Source organism: Pseudopipra pipra, chromosome 30 (assembly GCF_036250125.1).
Source record: "Pseudopipra pipra isolate bDixPip1 chromosome 30, bDixPip1.hap1, whole genome shotgun sequence".
Classification (NCBI taxonomy): Eukaryota; Metazoa; Chordata; class Aves; order Passeriformes; family Pipridae; genus Pseudopipra; species Pseudopipra pipra.
The window spans coordinates 68,702-86,025 of record NC_087578.1 but is presented as its reverse complement, the minus strand read 5'-3'; the positions used below and the strand labels follow the sequence as shown (position 1 = coordinate 86,025).

The 17,324-nt window shown below is 73.0% G+C and overlaps 2 protein-coding genes across 2 annotated transcripts in view; both read right to left on the bottom strand.

Annotated features, from left to right (window-relative positions):
* Positions 1 to 1,649: 1,649 nt before the first annotated feature.
* LOC135404141 (beta-1,4 N-acetylgalactosaminyltransferase 1-like) overlaps positions 1,650 to 17,324 on the bottom strand; it is a 70,050-nt gene continuing 54,375 nt past the window's right edge. The window contains 8 exon segments of the mRNA XM_064638722.1: positions 1,650 to 1,786; positions 1,789 to 1,869; positions 1,872 to 1,937; positions 2,917 to 3,154; positions 4,784 to 4,924; positions 5,912 to 6,099; positions 8,063 to 8,206; positions 9,457 to 9,635. Coding sequence (XP_064494792.1) covers positions 1,725 to 1,786; positions 1,789 to 1,869; positions 1,872 to 1,937; positions 2,917 to 3,154; positions 4,784 to 4,924; positions 5,912 to 6,099; positions 8,063 to 8,206; positions 9,457 to 9,635 — 1,099 coding nt within the window. The 3' untranslated portion in view covers positions 1,650 to 1,724.
* On the bottom strand, positions 9,587 to 17,317 carry LOC135404169 (splicing factor, proline- and glutamine-rich-like). The gene is made up of 7 exons (XM_064638796.1): positions 17,209 to 17,317; positions 15,867 to 15,938; positions 13,762 to 13,969; positions 11,876 to 12,057; positions 11,275 to 11,381; positions 9,929 to 9,966; positions 9,587 to 9,637 (listed from the first exon to the last, which is right to left on the bottom strand). The coding sequence occupies exons 3-6, from the start codon at positions 13,962 to 13,964 to the stop codon at positions 9,961 to 9,963; spliced, it is 498 nt and encodes a 165-aa protein (XP_064494866.1). The 5' UTR covers positions 13,965 to 13,969; positions 15,867 to 15,938; positions 17,209 to 17,317; the 3' UTR covers positions 9,587 to 9,637; positions 9,929 to 9,960.

Below are 17,324 nucleotides of genomic sequence, written 5' to 3'. Positions count from 1 at the left end.
GGGGCAGGGGGGCAGCCCCTCCCCCAACCCCTTCCCCAACAGGCCCGAGGGTCCCGGGGGGGTCCCGGGGGGGTCCCGGGGGGGTCCCGGGGGGAGGGGCCGAGACTTGGCACAAAAATCCCGTGGGCAGCGCGGGGGGAGGGGCTGTACAATAGAAAACCGGGGGAGGAGGGGGGGGACAGTCAGGGGAGGGGGGACCTGACCCCGGGGGGGGGACCCCAACACCGCTCCCCACCCCCCCAAAGTACAAAAGAGCTAAAAACACCGCGGGGGGGGGGGCGGGGGGGGCTCCAGGGACCCCGGCGTGGCCCTGAGGGTGGCACTGGGTGGTGGCCCATGGCAGTGGCCCAGGGGGACTCCGGGGGGGCGGCCCCGGGGGTGGCCCGTGGTGGGGGTGGCCCCGGGGGTGGCCCCGGGGGTGGTCCGGGGGTGGGGCCAGTGTCGGTGCCCCCCGGGCAACCCCGGGAGCAGCCGATGGCGGTGGCCCTGGAGGTGGCCCCGGGGGTGGCCCTGGAGGTGGCCCGTGGTGGGGGTGGCCCTGGAGGTGGCCCCGGGGGTGGCCCTGGAGGTGGCCCTGGAGGTGGCCCGTGGTGGGGGTGGCCCTGGGGGTGGCCCCGGGGGTGGCCCTGGGGGTGGCCCCGGGGGTGGCCCTGGGGGTGGCCCGTGGTGGGGGTGGCCCTGGAGGTGGCCCCGGGGGTGGCCCTGGAGGTGGCCCGTGGTGGGGGTGGCCCTGGGGGTGGCCCCAGGGGTGCTCCGGGGGGGTGGAGCCACCCTGGAGGTGGCCAGCAATGGCAGCCCTGGGGGTAGCCCACGGGGGGGGGTCAGTGGCCCTGGGGGTGTCCCGGGGGTGCCCCGGGGACAGTCAGGGGTGGTGGCCCACGGTGGTGGCCTGGGGGTGGTGACCCTCGAGGTGTCCCACGGGGGGGTGGCCACTCTGGGGGTGACCCACGGGGTGTGACAGGCCGGGGGCCACTCGGGGGTCACCCAGGTGTCAGCAGCCCTGTGGCCACCCCGAGGGCAGTGGTGGCTCACGGGGTTGTCCAGGAGCGGTGACCCCGTGCCATCCCACCCTCAGTGGCCCTGTGGGACCCCAGTGGTGGTGGCCCACGAGTGTCCGTGGTGGTGATGCCCCTGGGGGTGACCCACGGGGTGTGACAGCCCCATCCCCTATAGCCCCTGGGGGTGACCCACGGGGTGTGACAGCCCCATCCCCTATACCCCAGGGGGGTGACCCACGGGGTGTGTCAGCCCGGGGGCCACCCTGGTGCCAGTGGCCCAGCGGGTGCTCCGGGGGTGGCCGGCGACGGTGGCCCGGGGGGTGTCCCTTGGGGGTGTCCCCATGTCACCGCTCTGTCAGCCCCCCCCGGGCAGTGGCCATGCCGGTGGCCGGGGTGGTGGCCCATGGATGCCACTGATGCCACTCTGGGGGTGACCCACGGGGTGTGGCAGCCCGGGGGCCACTCGGGGGCCACTCCGGTGCCAGTGGCCCAGCGGGCGCTCCAGGGGTGGCCCGGGGGGTGTCCCTTGGGGGTGTCCCTCGGGGGTGTCCCTTGGGGGTGTCCCTCGGGGGTGTCCCTTGGGGGTGACCCCGTGTCACCGCACCGTCAGCCCCCCCAGACAGTGGCCGTGCCGGTGGCCAGGGTGGTGGCCGTGCCGGTGGCCGTGCCGGTGGCCGGGGTGGTTGCCGTGCCGTGGCCGTGCCGGTGGCCGTGCCGGTGGCCGTGTCAGTCCCCGGCCATGCACTTGAAGCGGTTCTTGAAGAAGAAGAGGCGCTGTTGAGCCGCAGGCTGTCGTCCCGCGCCGCCGGGTACCGGTACCGGTTGTACTGGCGCTCGCCCTCCGAGCGCCGCCAGGGCAGCGCCAGCTTGACGCGTGGTCCACCACCACGTCCTCGCAGGAGCCCACGTGCAGCACCCCCAGCCCGTCGATGAAGAACTCTGGGGGGCGAGGGGGGCACCCGAAAGGGCTCAGAGATGCCCGGGATCCTTCGCCCGGCCTCTGACCCCGGGGGGGTTATTGGGGGGGGGACCCCGACATCCCCCCCGTCCGACCCCGGGGGTTATTGGGGGGGGGACCCCGACATCCCCCCCTGTCTGACCCCGGGGGGTTATTGGGGGGGGACCCCGACATCCCCCCCGTCTGACCCCGGGGGGTTATTGGGGAGGGACCCCGACATCCCCCCCCGTCCGACCCCGGGGGGTTATTGGGGGGGACCCCGACATCCCCCCCCCGTCCGACCCCGGGGGGTTATTGGGGGGGACCCCGACATCCCCCCCCCCGTCTGACCCCGCGGGTCTTTGGTGAGGGGATCCCGGCAGCCCTCCCACCTCTGACCCCCCCGGGCCCACTGTGGGGGAGACCCCAGCAGCCCCCCACTTCTGAACCTGTGACCCTGTGGTGGGAGACCCCCTGACCCCATGGTGGGGGCCACCCAGCATCCCCCTCCCACCTCTGACCCCCTGACCCCACTGTGGGGGCACCCAGCATACCCCTCCCACCTCTGACCCCACTGTGGGGGCACCCAGCATCCCCCTCCCACCTCTGAGGGGGGGACCCCGGCGCCCTCCCGAACTCGGACCCCGTGGGCCCATCGTGGGGGGACCCCACGACACCGCGGTGGGGACACCCGGGTGTCCTCTCACCCCCAAGACCTCCCTGGACCCTCCCAGCCCCTCCCGATCCCCCCCAGACCCCCCCTCCCATGTCCCTTGCTCCTCCCCTCCCCCCCCAACCTCCCTCCCAGACCCGTCAGGACCCCGGGGCTCCCCGGGACGCCCCCAAACCTCCCTCCCAGACCTGTCGGGACCCCGGGGTTCCCGGGACGACCCTAAACCTCCCTTCCAGACCCGTCAGTGCCCCGGGGCTCCCGGGACGCCCCCAACCCCCCCCCCCCGGCGCCCCCCGGCCCTCGCTCACCGAGATGAGCCACGCGGCGCAGGCGGGGGTCGAAGCCCACCTGGCGAACCTTGTCGGTGCGGGCCAGGAAGAAGTTGACGACGCCGTCGGTGACGACGCAGGCGGGGAAGCCGGCGAGGCGGTGGTGGAAGCCGGGCCGGGTCCGCAGGCAGTCGCCCCCCGCGCCGCCCCCCCGCACGCTGAGCCGCTGCCGGTACGTGGTGGTGTAACCCGTGATCTCCCGCACCGCGCCCCCCACCTGCAACCGGGGCAACGGGGGCTGGGGGGGCTGCGCCGCGACCCCCGGGACTGCCCAACGAGGAGGGGAACGGGGGATACAGTGGGACCCCCGGGAGATATACCGGGACCCCCGGGAGATATACCGGGACCCCCGGGACCGCCCAGCGAGGGTGGGAAGGGGGGATACACCGGGACCCCCGGGAGATATACCGGGACCCCCGGGAGATATACCGGGACCCCCGGGACCGCCCAGCGAGGAGGGGAATGGGGGATACACCGGGACCCCCGGGACTGCCCAGCGAGGATGGGAACAGGGGATACACCGCGACCCCCGGGACTGCCCAGCGAGGATGGGAACAGGGGATACACCGCGACCCCCGGGACTGCCCGCCGGAAATGGGAACGGGGGATACACCGCGACCCCCGGGTATGGGAACGGGGGATACACCGGGACCCCCGGGACTGCCAGCCGGGGATGGGAACAGAGAATACACCGAGACCGCCCGGCACCGCCCACCTGAGGCTGCTGGGGTGGGGCTGCACTAGCACCGGGATCCCCGCGACCCCCGGGACCCCCCAGCACCGTTCAGCCGCGGCACCGGGACTCCTGGGGACCCCCAGGGTCGCCCAACCCCGGGATCAGACGGGACGGGGCCACCGCGCCGGGGTTGGGGTGGCAGCGGGACACTGGGACCCCCAGGACCCCCCGAGACCCCCAGCATCGCCTGCCTGTGGCACCGGGACCCCCAGGACCCTCAGCATCTCCCGCTGGTGGCACCGAGACCCCCAGAGCCCCCGGCAGCCCCATCGCTGCTTCCTGGCGACCCCCGGGACCACCGACCGCCTGCGGCACCGGGGACGGACACCGAGACCACCCCGAGACCCCCCGGACCCTCGGCATCGCCCGCCTACGAGACGGGACGGGAGCTGAGGGGGGAGCTGTGCCGAGACCGGGAGCACGGGGACCCCCGGGAGCACAGGGACCCCCGGGAGCACGGGGACCCCCGGGAGCAGAGGGACCCCCGGGAGCACGGGGACCCCCGGGAGCAGAGGGACCCCCGGGAGCACAGGGACCCCCGAGAGCACGGGGACCCCCCCGCGGGACGGGAACGGGAAACGCGCCGGGGCTGCGCCGGCTCCGGGACATCGGGACCCCCCCGGCGCTCCCCCGCATCATCCTCCGCGGCACCGGGACCCCTGGCACCCGCGGGACCCCCGGGACCCCCGGTGTCACCCCCCCGCGGGACGGGGCTGCTCTGGGGGCGGTGCCGGCACCGGGAAACCCCGGGACCCCCAGAAGAGCCCACCTGTGGCAGCCGGCACTGCCCCTCTTGTCCCTCGGTGTCCCCCGTGCCTCCCCCTGCCCCCGGTGCCCCCCCCGTGCCCCCCAGATTTCCCCCGGTGCCCCCCGTGCCCCCCAGAGTTCCCCCGGTGCCCCCCCATGCCCCCCAGCGTTCCCGCGGTGCCCCCTTGCCCCCCGTGCCTCCCCCTGCCCCCCGGTGCCCCCCCCCGGTGCCCCCCGTGCCCGCACCAGGTCCAGGCTGGTTCTCTCCAGCACCGGGCACCGAGACCACCCTCCCCAGACCAGGGGGGTCACACCGGCCCCCCCTGCCCCCCCGGTGCCCCCCCGTGCCCCCCGTGCCCGCACCAGGTCCAGGCTGGTTCTCTCCAGCACGTCCACGAGCTTCTCGAGCCGCGTGCGGGGGGTGAAGATGAAATCGTCGTCCACCCACAGCACGTACTTGGTGGTGACCTGCGACACCGCCAGGTTCCTCCCGGCGAACCAGCCCTGGGGGGGCCGGGGCGGACCCTCAGACACCCCCCGACACCCCCCCCCCCACGGCCCCCCTGAGCCACGCAGCCCTGCCAGACCCGCCCTGCCCCCCCCCATCTTGGGGGACCCCCAGCCCTGCCGGCCGCCCTCTCGTCCCCGACGGACCCCCCAGCCTTGTCCCAGCCCCAGTGTCCCCCCCCGGGGTCCCACCATCCTGCCAGACCTCCACGTCCTCCCTTTTTGGGGACCTCAACCACCGTCAGCCCCTCCCGTGTCCCCTTCCCCAGTGTCCCCCTCCCTGGGGTCCCACAGGCTCTGCCAGCCTCCTGTCCCCCCTCCATGGGGACCCCGCCCTGCCAGTCCCCCCTTTCCCACGTCCCCCACCTCTGGGGACTTCAAGCCCTGCCAGACCCCCCCTGTCCCCCCTCAAAGCGCTGCCACCATCCCGTGTCCCCCTCCCCAGTGCCCCCCCGGCCCCCACCTTGCCCAAGGGATCTGAGTGGGACCCAGTGAGGGGTTCTGTGCCCCCCTCCCCCTTCCTCCATCCCCCTGTGCCCACCCTCAGCCCCCCGTGTCCCCCTCGGCCCCCACCTTGCCCAAAGCTATGAGGAAACGCTCCAGAGGAACCTTGTGAGGGGTCTGTGCCCCCCCACCCCCTTCCACCCCTCTGCCCCTCGCCTCCCCTCAGCCCACCGTGTCCCCCCCGACCCCCGGTGCCCCCTCGGTGCCCCCCCGGCCCCCACCTTGCCAAAGGGATCTGAGTGGGACCCAGTGAGGGGTTCTGTGCCCCCCTACCCCCCTCCTCCATCCCCTTGTGCCCCTCCAGGCCCACATTGTCGAAGCCATGAGGGAACACTCCACAGGAACCCGGTGAGGGGTCTGTGCCCCCCCACCCCCTTCCACCCCTGCCCCTCGCCTCCCCCCGCCCCCGGTGCCCCACGGTGCCCCCCCGGTGCCCCCCCCGGTGCCCCCCGGTGCCCCCCCGGTGCCCCCGGTGCCCACCTTGCCGAAGGGCATGAGGTAGTGCTCGAGGTGCGGCCCGGACAGGGGCTCGGGGCGCTGGCTGTCGTCGGCCACCACGATGGTGACGGAGGGGTAGAAGCGGCGGATGCTGGCGATCAGCCCGCGCAGTTTGTCGTAGCGCAGGAACGTCTTGGTGGCCACGGTCACCAGCGCAGAGATGTTGTACCCTGGCGGGGCGGGGGGGGCGCTGGAACCCGCACTGGGAGCGCTGGGAGCGCTGGGAACCCGCACTGGGAGCACTGGGAACCCACACTGGGAGCGCTGGGAACCCGCACTGGGAGCGCTGGGAGCCCACACTGGGAGCACTGGGAGTGCTGGGAACTCACACTGGGAGCGCTGAGAGTGCTGGGAACCCACACTGGGAGCACTGGGAACTCACACTGGGAGCGCTGGGAGTGCTGGGAATCCACACTGGGAGCACTGGAAACCCACACTGGGAGCGCTGGGAGCACTGGGAGTGCTGGGAACCCACAATGGGAGTGTTGGGAACCTGCACTGGGAGCACTGGGAACTCACACTGGGAGCTCTGGGAGTGCTGGGAACCCACACTGGGAGCACTGGGAGCACTGGGAACCCACAATGGGAGCTCTGAGAGTGCTAGAAACTCACACTGGGAGCACTGGGAACCTGCACTGGGAGCTCTGGGAGTGCTGGAAACGCACACTGGGAGCACTGGGTATCTACAATGGGAGCTCTGGGAGTGCTGGGAACCCACACTGGGAGCACTGGGAACCCACACTGGAAGCACTGGGAAACCCGCACTGGGAGCTCTGGGAGTGCTGGAGACCCACACTGGGAGCACTGGGAACCTGCACTGGGAATGCTGAGAGCACTGGGAACAGTGGCAGCGTGAGGACACGGGCAGGGCTGGTACAGGCAGGGTTGGTTTGGGGGGGACAGGCAGGGCTGGTTTGGGGGGACAGGCAGGGTTGGTTTGGGGTTACACGGGCAGGGCTGGTTTGGGGGGACAGGCAGGGCTGGTTTGGGGGGACAGGCAGGGTTGGTTTGGGGGACAGGCAGGGCTGGTTTGGGGGGACAGGCAGGGCTGGTTTGGGGTTACACGGGCAGGGTCGGTTTGGGGGGGACACGGGCAGGGCTGGTTTGGGGGTTACACGGGCAGGGCTGGTTTGGGGGGACAGGCAGGGTTGGTTTGGGGTTACACGGGCAGGGTCGGTTTGGGGGGGACACGGGCAGGGTTGGTTTGGGGGTTACACGGGCAGGGCTGGTTTGGGGGGACAGGCAGGGCTGGTTTGGGGGGACAGGCAGGGTTGGTTTGGGGGTTACACGGGCAGAGCTGGTTTGGGGGGACAGGCAGGGTTGGTTTGGGGGGACAGGCAGGGCTGGTTTGGGGGGACAGGCAGGGTTGGTTTGGGGTTACAGGATTGGTTTGGGGGGACACAGACAGGGTTGGTTTGGGGTTACACGGGCAGGGTCGGTTTGGGGGGGACACGGGCAGGGTTGGTTTGGGGTTACACGGGTAGGGTTGGTTTGGGGGGGACAGGGAGGGCTAGTTTGGGGGGACAGGCAGGGCTGGTTTGGGGGGACAGGCAGGGCTGGTTTGGGGGGACACGGGCAGGGCTGGTTTGGGGGGACAGGCAGGGCAGGTTTGGGGGGACAGGCAGGGTTGGTTTGGGAGTTACACAGGCAGGGCTGGTTTGGGGGGACAGGCAGGGTTGGTTTGGGGTTACAGGGTTGGTTTGGGGGGGGACAGGCAGGGCTGGTTTGGGGGGACAGGCAGGGCTGGTTTGGGGGGACAGGCAGGGCTGGTTTGGGGGGGGGGACAGGCAGGGCTGGTTTGGGGGGACAGGCAGGGTCGGTTTGGGGGTTACACGGGAGGGTCGGTTTGGGGGGACATGGGCAGGGCTGGTTTGGGGTTACAGGGTTGGTTTGGGGGGACAGGCAGGGTTAGTTTGGGGGGACACGGGCAGGGTTGGTTTGGGGGTTACACGGGCACGGTCGGTTTGGGGGGACATGGGCAGGGCTGGTTTGGGGTTACAGGGTTGGTTTGGGGGGGGGGGACACGGGCAGGGTTGGTTTGGGGTCACCTGGGCAGGGCTAGTTTGGGGGGGACAGACAGTGCCTGTTTGGGGTCACCCGGCAGGGCCGGTGCGGGGTCTCCCCCGTGCTCACCCCCGTCCCCGGCGCTGTCCCCGGCGCTCTCCCCGTCCCCGTCGCCGTCCCCGGGGGTCCCGGCCGGGCCGTACAGGCGGGGGGTGGGCGGGTGCCGGATGCGGATGGAGAAGGCGGCGGAGTGACCGTCGGTGGAGAACTGCACTGCAGGGCAAGGGGGGGCTGGGGGGGCACCGGGGGGCACCGCGGGGGGGGGGGCAACGCGGGGAGGGGGGCGAGGGACGGGCTGGGGGGGGCAGGGGGCGCGGGGGGCACTGAGGGGGGCCGGGGGGTGCTGGAATTCCTGGGGGCACCGGAGGGTCTGGGGGGCACTGGGGGGGCACCGGGGGGTGTTGGAATTCCTGAGGGTGCTGGGGGTCCCGGGGCTGTCGGGGGTCCTGGGGGATCAATGTGGGGGCACTGGGGGGGGCAGGGGGTGCTGGAATTCCTGGGGGTGCTGGAGGGGCTGGGGGCACTGGAGGGTCTGGGGGTGCTGGGGGGCACTGGGGGAGCACTGGGGGGCACTGGGGGGGCACTGGGGGGGCACTGGGTAGGGGGAAGGGGGTGCTGGAATTCCTGGGGGTGCCGGAGGGGCCGGGGGCACCGGAGGGTCTGGGGGGCGTGGGGGGCACTGAGGGGGGCCGGGGGGTGCTGGAATTCCTGAGGGTGCTGGCGGGGCTGGGGGCACCGGGGATACCAGGGATGCCGTGGGACTGGGGCCTGCTGGGGGTCCCGGGGGTGCTGGGGGTCCCAGGGCTGTCAGGGGTTCTGGGGGATCGATGTGGGGGCACTGGGGGTTTGGGGGTTTGGGGGTTCAATGGGAGGCACTGGGGGTTTGGGGGTGCTGGGGGGTCCCAGAGCTGCTAGAGGGGTCAATGGAGGGGGAGCACGGGTGGTCCTGGGGCTGCTTTGGGGTCAACAAGGGGGCACTGGGGGTCCCAGGGCTGCTGGGGGGTCAGTGGGAGGGCACTGGGGGTTTGGGGGTGCTGGGGGGGTCCCAGGACTGCTGGAGGGGTCAAGGGAGGGGGAGCACGGGTGGTCCCAGGGCTGCTGGGGGGTCAACAAGGGGGCACTGGGGGTCCCAGGGCTGCTGGGGGTCAATGGGAGGCACTGGGGGTTTGGGGTTGCTGGGGGGGTCCCGAGGCTGCTGGAGGGGTCAATGGAGGGGGAGCACTGGGGGTTTGGGGGTGCTGGGGGGTCAATGGAGGGGGAGCACTGGGGGTCCCAGGGCTGCTGGGGGGTCAACAAGGGGGTACTGGGGGTCCCGGGGGTCCGGGGGGGTCAATGGGAGGGCCCTGGGGGTGCTGGGGGGGTCCCAGGGCTGCTGGGGGGTCAGTGGGAGGGCAGTGGGGGTTTGGGGGTGCTGGGGGTCCCAGATGGGCCCTGCCCCCCCGCCCCCCCCGGCCCGTACCCACCGATGTCAGCGGTGTCGGGGTGGAACTGGGTGTTGGTGTAGGTCACGAACTGCAGCTGCCGGTTCAGGTGGTCCAGGTGGGCGGCGGCCAAGGACAGGTGCGGCTGCCCCTCCCCCCGCAGCGCCACGCCCTCCACCTCGGCCGCCACCGCCAGGGTCCCCAGCGAGGCCGTCAGGTTCACCTGGGGACGGCACGTCACGGGGGGGCACCGGGGGGGGGCAAAGCAGGGACCCCCCAACTCCGGGGGAGAGGGGAGGGACACGCCCCGCCCACGCCCCGCCCACTGCAGACCACACCCGCACCCCCTCCTCCCATCCTCGACCACGCCCTCCCCGTGTCCCACCCACACCTGGACACACCCGGACGCACCTGGACACACCTCACCTGCCCCCCGCCCACTCCCCACCCTGGACACGCACATATTTGACCGCGCCCTGTCCTGGCCCCGCCCCCCGCGTGGCCCCGCCCTCACCTGGTACCTGTTCCTGGGCGGTGCCTGCAGGCTCAGCCCTGGGGGGACATGGGGATGAGGGGGGGCCGGGGGGCACAGAGACCCCCCCCAGAGGGACCCCCTGCCCCGCCTTCCTCCCGAGGACATCCCCTCATCGACCCCCCCATCCCCTCATCGTCCCCCCATCGACCCCCTCATCCCCTCATCGACCCCCCCATCCCCCCATCGACCCCCTCATCCCCTCATCGACCCCCCCATCCCCCCATCGACCCCCTCATCCCCTCATCGACCCCCCCATCCCCGTGCCCCCCCATCGACCCCCCCATCCCCTCATCGTCCCCCCCATCCCCCCATCGACCCCCTCATCCCCTCATCGACCCCCCCATCCCCTCATCGACCCCCCCATCCCCGTGCTCCCCTCATCGACCCCCCCATCCCCGTGCTCCCCTCATCGACCCCCCCATCCCCGTGCCCCCCTCATCCCCATGCCCCCCCCATCGTCCCCCCGTCTCTGTGTCTCCCCCACTCTGTGCCCCCCCGTGTTCCCCTCTGCACCCCCGTGTGTTCCCCTGTGCCCCCCCGTGTTCCCCTCTGCCCCCCCGTATTCCTCTCTGCCCCCCCGCGTTCCCCCGTGCCCCCCTCATGTTCCTCTGTGCCCCCCCGTGTTCCCCTGTGCCCCCCGTGTTCCCCTGTGCCCCCCCGTGCCCCCCTCATTTCTGTCCCACATGTGCTCTCCCCGTGCCCCCACAAGTGCTCCTGTGCCCCCCCCGTATTTCCCTGTGCCCCCCGTGTTCCTCCATGCCCCCCCCGTATTTCCCTGTGTCCCCCCCGTATTCCCCCGTGCCCCCCCTGTGTTCCCCTGTGCCCCCCCATTCCCCTGTGCCCCCCTATTCCCCTGTGCCCCCCCGTGTTCCTCTGTGTGCCCCCATGTTCCCCTGTGCCCCCCCGTGCCCCCCCATTTCTGCCCCACATGTGCTCTCCCCGTGCCCCCACACGTGCTCCTGTGCCCCCCTGTGTTCCCCCATGCCCCCCCGTGTTCCTCCATGCCCCCCCGTATTTCCCTATGCCCCCCCCGTATTTCCCTGTGCCCCCCCCGTATTTCCCTGTGCCCCCCCCCGTGTTCCCCCTTGTGTTCCCCTTTCCCCCTCCCCGTATTCCCCTGTGCCCCCCTGTGTCCCCCCCATTTCTGCCCCACATGTGCTCTCCCCGTGCCCCCCCCCCCGTTTCCCGGTGCCCCCCCGTGTTTCCCGGTGCCCCCCCCCCCCCCGTTTCCCGATGCCTCCCCCCCGTTTCCCGTTGCCCCCCCGTGTTTCCCGGTGCCCCCCCGTGTTCCCCGGTGCCCCCCCGGCCCCCCCGCGCCCCCTCACCGGGCACCAGCACCGTCTGCAGCGGCCGCACCTCCACCCCCTGGGCCGGGTACTCCAGGGGGGAGTTGGCCGGGACGATGAGCAGGCGGTCGGCGGGGGTCTGCACCCTGCGGGGGGGGAAGGGGGGGGTCAGCGGGGGGGTCCCGCCCTGTCCCCATCGCATCCTGCGGCGGGGCACCCACCCCGCACCCAGCCCCGGGGGTCCCATCCTGCCCCGGGGGTCCCATCCTGCCCCGGGGGTCCCACCCCAACCAGTGCTGAGCCCCGGGGGTCCCATCCTTGCCCGGGGGTCCCATCCTGCCCCGGGGGTCCCATCCTGCCCCGGGGGTCCCACCCCAGCCATTGCTGGGCCTCGGGGGTCCCATCCTTTCCCGGGGGTCCCTGGGGGTCTCCCCCGCCCTGGGGCTGCCTCCTCCCCGCCCCGTGGCATTCCGGGGTATCCCCCCTCCCGACCTGCGGCTCCCCGCCCCCCGACGACCCCCGAGGGTCCCCTGCCACCCCGCGGTGCCCTCCTGCCCCGGGGTGCCCCCCACCCTCACCGGCGCCCGTAGCTGCGCTCCCCCCGCCCCCGCTGCCCCCCCGGGGGTCCCCCCGCGCCCACCGGTTGCGGTAGCTCCGGTACTCCCGTTCCCGCAGCCGCAGCTGCCGCGGCCGCTCCCCGGGGGCGAAGGCGCTGGCGAAGTCGAGCCCCCCCGGCCGGGCCCGAAGAGCCGCCGGCGCAGGGGCAGCGCCAGCCCCGCCTCCGCCTCCGCCTCGCACGAACAGCCGTTCCTGGGCAGCAGCCTGTCGCGACAGGGCCGCTGGCACCGGCACCGGCACAGGCAGAGGCACCGCCGGCACGTGGACCCGCCACCGGCACCGCCCCCAATGTCACTGTGCCCCCCGACCCCCCCCGACCCCCCCCCCAATGGCACTGTGCCCACTGACACCCCCCGACACCCCCCGACACCACCCCCAATGGCCCCCCGACACCCCCCGACACCACCCCCAATGTCACTGTGCCCACTGACACCCCCCGACACCCCCCCAATGTCACTGTGCCCCTCGACACCGCCCCCCAATGTCACTGTGCCCCCCGACACCGCCCCCAATGTCACTGTGCCCACCGACAGTGCCCCCAATGTCACTGTGCCCCCGACACCCCCCCCAGCACTGTCCCCAGTGTCACTGTGCCCCCCGACACCCCCCCCAGCACTGTCCCCAGTGTCACTGTGCCCCCCGACACCCCCCAGCGTCACTGTCCCCAGTGTCACTGTGCCCCCCGACACCCCCAGCACCGCCCCGACCCCACCCGACCCCCCCCGGCATCCCCCTCGCACCCCCCAACCACCCCCTCGTCACCCCCTGCCCGGGTGCCCCCAGCGCCCCCCCCTGCTGTGCCCCCCCCCACGGGTGCCCCCCACCCCCCGGCAGTCCCAGCCCCCATCTGGGACCCCCCCGACCCCTGAGTGCCCCCCCCATGGGTGTCCCCCCTTTGGGTACCCTCACCCCAGGAGTCCAAGCCCTCAACCACGGGTACCCCCCTCCCACGGGTACCCCCCTCCCATGGGTACCCCCCTCCCACGGGTACCCCCCTCCCATGGGTACCCCACCCCTGGATACCCCCCTCCCACGGGTACCCCCCTCCCACGGGTACCCCCCTCCCATGGGTACCCCACCCCTGGATACCCCCCTCCCACGGGTACCCCCCTCCCACGGGTACCCCCATCCCATGGGTACCCCATCCCTGGATACCCCCCTCCCACGGGTACCCCCACCCTTGGATACCACCATTCCTGGATACCCCCCTCCCACGGGTACCCCCCTCCCACGGGTACCCCCCTCCCACGGGTACCCCCACCCTTGGGTACCCCATCCCTTGGGTACCCCCCTCCCACGGGTACTCCTATCCCATGGGTACCCCACCCCTGGATACCCCCCTCCCACGGGTACCCCCCTCCCATGGGTACCCCCACCCCTGGATACCCCCCTCCCACGGGTACCCCCACCCCTGGATAACCCCACCCCTGGATACCCCACCCCACAGGTAACCCCACCCTCAGATACCCCCCCATGGGTACCTCATCCCACGGGTACCCCATCCCTTGGGTACCCCCACCCCTGGATAACCCCATCCCTGGATACCCCCATCCTACAGGTCCCCCCCTCCCACGGGTACCCGCTCCCTTGGGTACCCCCATCCCTGGATACCCCATCCCTGGATACCCCCACCCTTGGATACCCCCCCCTTGGATACCCCCACCCTGGATACCCCCCCCCTTGGATACCCCTCTCCCACGGGTACCCCCCCACCCTTGGATACCCCCACTCCTGAATACCCCATCCCACAGGTACCCCCATCCCTGGATACCCCCACCCTTGGATACCCCCCTCCCACGGGTACCCCCATCCCACGGGTACCCCCCCTCTTTGATCCCCCACCCCACGGGTCCCCCCCCCAGGTCCCCCCGCCCGGGGTGCCCCCCCCGCGTTCCCCCCCCCCCTTACTCCATGACGTCCTCCTTGAGCCGGAAGGGCACGTGCGGGTAGGAGCGGGCGGGGGGGGGCAGGGGGGGCGGCAGCCGCTCGGGGGGGGGGCGGCGAAGGTCCACGCTGGGGGGGCCCTTGGGCGCCCAGAGGTGCAGGTACAGCGCGGCCAGCGAGGCCGAGACCACCAGCAGCAGGCACAGAGCCCGCTGGGCCCCCCGCATCCTGCCTGGGGGGGACGGGGGGGTCACTGCGCGGCCCCCCCGGTACCCCCCGCATCCCTCCTGGGGGGACACTGTCACTGCACGGCCCCCCCTGTGCCCCCCGCATCACCTCATTGCCCCCCGGTGCCCCCCGCATCCTGCCTGGGGGGACGGGGGGGTCACTGCACGGCCCCCCAGTGCCCCCCGCATCACATCAGTGCCCCCCCAGTGCCCCCCGCATCCTGCCTGGGGGGACACTGTCACCTCAGTGCCCCCCCGGTGCCCCCCTGCATCACCTCATTGCCCCCAGTGCCCCCCGCATCCTGCCTGGGGGGACAGGGGGGGTCACTGCGCGGCCCCCCTGGTGCCCCCCCACATTCTGATCCCTCCTGAGGGGACACTGTCACTGCACGGCCCCCCTGGTGCCCCCCGCATCTCTCCTGGGGGGGACACTGTCACCCCGGGGCCACCACCAGTGCAAACCAGCACAGCCCAGTGCTCCCAGTGCAAACCAGCACAGCCCAGCGCCCCCCAGTGCTCCCAGTGCAAACCAGCATAACTCAGTGTCTCCCAGTGCCCCAGTCCGAACCAGTGCCCCCAGTGCCTCCCAGTGCCCACGAAGCCTCCTGCTGCCACTCAGCTTCCGCAGTGCAAACCAGTGACACCCAGTGCCCCCAGTGCGAGCCAGCTCCTCCCAGTGACCCCAGCACCTCCCAGACTCCCCAGTGCCTCCAGCACCTCCCAGTGCCCCAGTGCGAGCCAGCTCCTCCCAGTGACCCCAGTGTGTCAGCTCCTCCCAGTACCCCCAGCACCTCCCAGACTCCCCAGTGCCACCCAGTGACACCCAGTGCCTCCCAGTGCCCCCAACAACTCCCAGTGCCACCCAGTGCCTCCCAGTGCCACCCAGTGCCTCCCAGTGCCCCCAGTGCCTCCCAGTGCCCCCAGCACCTCCCAGTGCCACCCAGTCCAAACCAGTGCCCCCAGCACCTCCCAGTGCCACCCAGTGCCTCCCAGTGCCCCCAGCACCTCCCAGTGCCACCAGTGCCTCCCAGTGCCACCCAGTCCAAAACAGTGCCCCCAGTGCCTCCCAGTGCCCCCAGCACCTCCCAGTGCCACCCAGTGCCTCCCAGTGCCCCCAGTGCCTCCCAGTGCCCCCAACACCTCCCAGTGCCCCCAGTGCCACCCAGTGCCCCCCAGTGCCACCCAGTGCCACCCAGCACCTCCCAGTGCCCCCAGCACCTCCCAGTGTCCCCAGCACCTCCCAGTGCCACCCAGTCCAAAACAGTGCCCCCAGTGCCTCCCAGTGCCCCCAGCACCTCCCAGTGCCACCCAATCCAAACCAGTGCCCCCCGCACAAACCAGTGCCCCCGGTGCCACCCAGTTCCTCCCAGTGCCCCCAGCACCTCCCAGTGCCACCCAGTGCCTCCCAGTGCCACCCAGTGCCTCCAGTGCCCCCAGTGCCTCCCAGCACCTCCCAGTGCCCCCAGCACCTCCCAGTGCCACCCAGCACCTCCCAGTGCCCCCAGCACCTCCCAGTGCCCCCAGTGCCTCCCAGTGCCCCCAGCACCTCCCAGTGCCACCCAATCCAAACCAGTGCCCCCAGCACAAACCAGTGCCCCCGGTGCTGTTCACCATCGCTCAGTCCTTCCAGTGCCTCCCAGTGCTTCCCAGTCCTCGCCTCCCAATCTCCCAGTTCAACCCAGTGCCCACTCCAGTGGCTGTACCTCCTCCATCCCGCCCCCCCAGCGCCCCCCCCAGTGCTCCCAGTGCTCCCAGTGCCCCCCCCAGTGCTCCCAGTGCTCCCAGTGCCCCCCAGTGCTTCCCCAGTGCTCCAGTGCTCCCAGTGCTCCCCCAGTGCTCCCAGCGCCCCCCCAGTGCTCCCCCAGTGCTCCCAGTGCCCCCCCAGTGCTCCCAGTCCCTCACCTCGGGGTGGGCGCGGGTCCCGGCGGGGGGGGCTCAGCCCACGCTCATGGCTCTGCCCCCCACGGCCCCACCCTGGGGACACGGGGACAGCGTCGGGGGGGGGCTGGGACCCCCCTCACACCCCCCCCGCGCCCCTCGGGGGGGGACCCGCGTCCTTCTGCCCCCCCCAACTCCCCTGGGACCCCCCAGACCCCCCCGGAGCTCCGTGCAAGGGGGGGGGGCTATGGGGGGGGGGGCTCAGGCAATGGTGGTCCCGGGGGGGGTCGGGGGGGTCGATCCGCGTTGATGGCGCGGGGGGGGCTGCGGGAGGGGGAGGGGAGGCGCCTGGAGGGGTTGGGGGAGCGCGGGGGGGTTGGGGAGGGGGGCGGCCCAAGGGATGGGGGGGAGGAAGGTGGGGGGGGCGGGGAATTTGGGAGGGGAGCTGGGATGGGGGGTGTGGGGGGCGGGGGGGGGGGCCGGGGGGGTTCGGGGGGCCCGGTGGTCTCGGGGGTGCCGGGGAATGGGGGGCGGGAGCTGGGAGGGGGGTGGGGGGTCGCGGAATGGGGGGGGGCAGCAGGGATGGGGAGTGTGGGGGGCACTGGGGGGGGCGGGGGGGTTCGGGGGGCCCGGTGGTCTCGGGGGTGCCGAGAGCCGGGATTGGGGGCGGGGGGTCACGGAATGGGGGGGGCAGCAGGATGGGGAGGGGGGCACTGGGGGGGGGGGGGCCCGGGGGGCCCGGTGGTCTCGGGGGTGCCGAGGGCCGGGATTGGGGGCGGGGGGGGCGGGGGTTGGGGGGCAGCTGGGACAGGGGATGGGGGGGGGCGCTGGAGGTGTCGGGGGGGCCGGAGAATTTGGGGGGGGCAGGTGGGACGGAGTGTGGGGAGGGGATGTGGGGGCACTGAGGGGTCGGGGGGCCCCCAACACTCTCGGGGGGTGCCAGGGGATGGGGGGGGAACTGGGATGGGGGAGTTGGAGGGGCCGGGAGGGTTTGGGGGCCCGGTGGTCTCGGGGGTGCCGGAGGATGGGGGGGGGGAACTGGGATGGGGGGTTGGAGGGGCCGGGAGGGTTTGGGGGGGCCCGGTGTTCTCGGGGGGTGCCGGAGGATGGGGGGGATTGGAGGGGCCGGGAGGGTTTGGGGGGCCCGGTGGTCTCGGGGGTGCCGGAGGATGGGGGGGGGGGAACGGGGATGGGGGGGTTGGAGGGGCCGGGAGGGTTTGGGGGGGCCCGGCGGTCTCGGGGGAGGCGGCGAGCGGGTGGTCGCGGTGTCCGCGGGGTGGGGAGGGGTCGATGTGGCGGCCGTGGGGCGTGGGCAGGTGCCATCCCCGGCCGCGACATGTCGCGACAGGAGCGGACCTGGCCCTACCTGGCTCCGGCGGAGGGTCCGGGCGCTCCGCGGCACCGGCGGCACCGGCACCGGCACCGGAGCGGCCGCGACGGCGCCCCAAGAGGCTCCGGGGGGGAACGGCAGCTCCGCAGCCA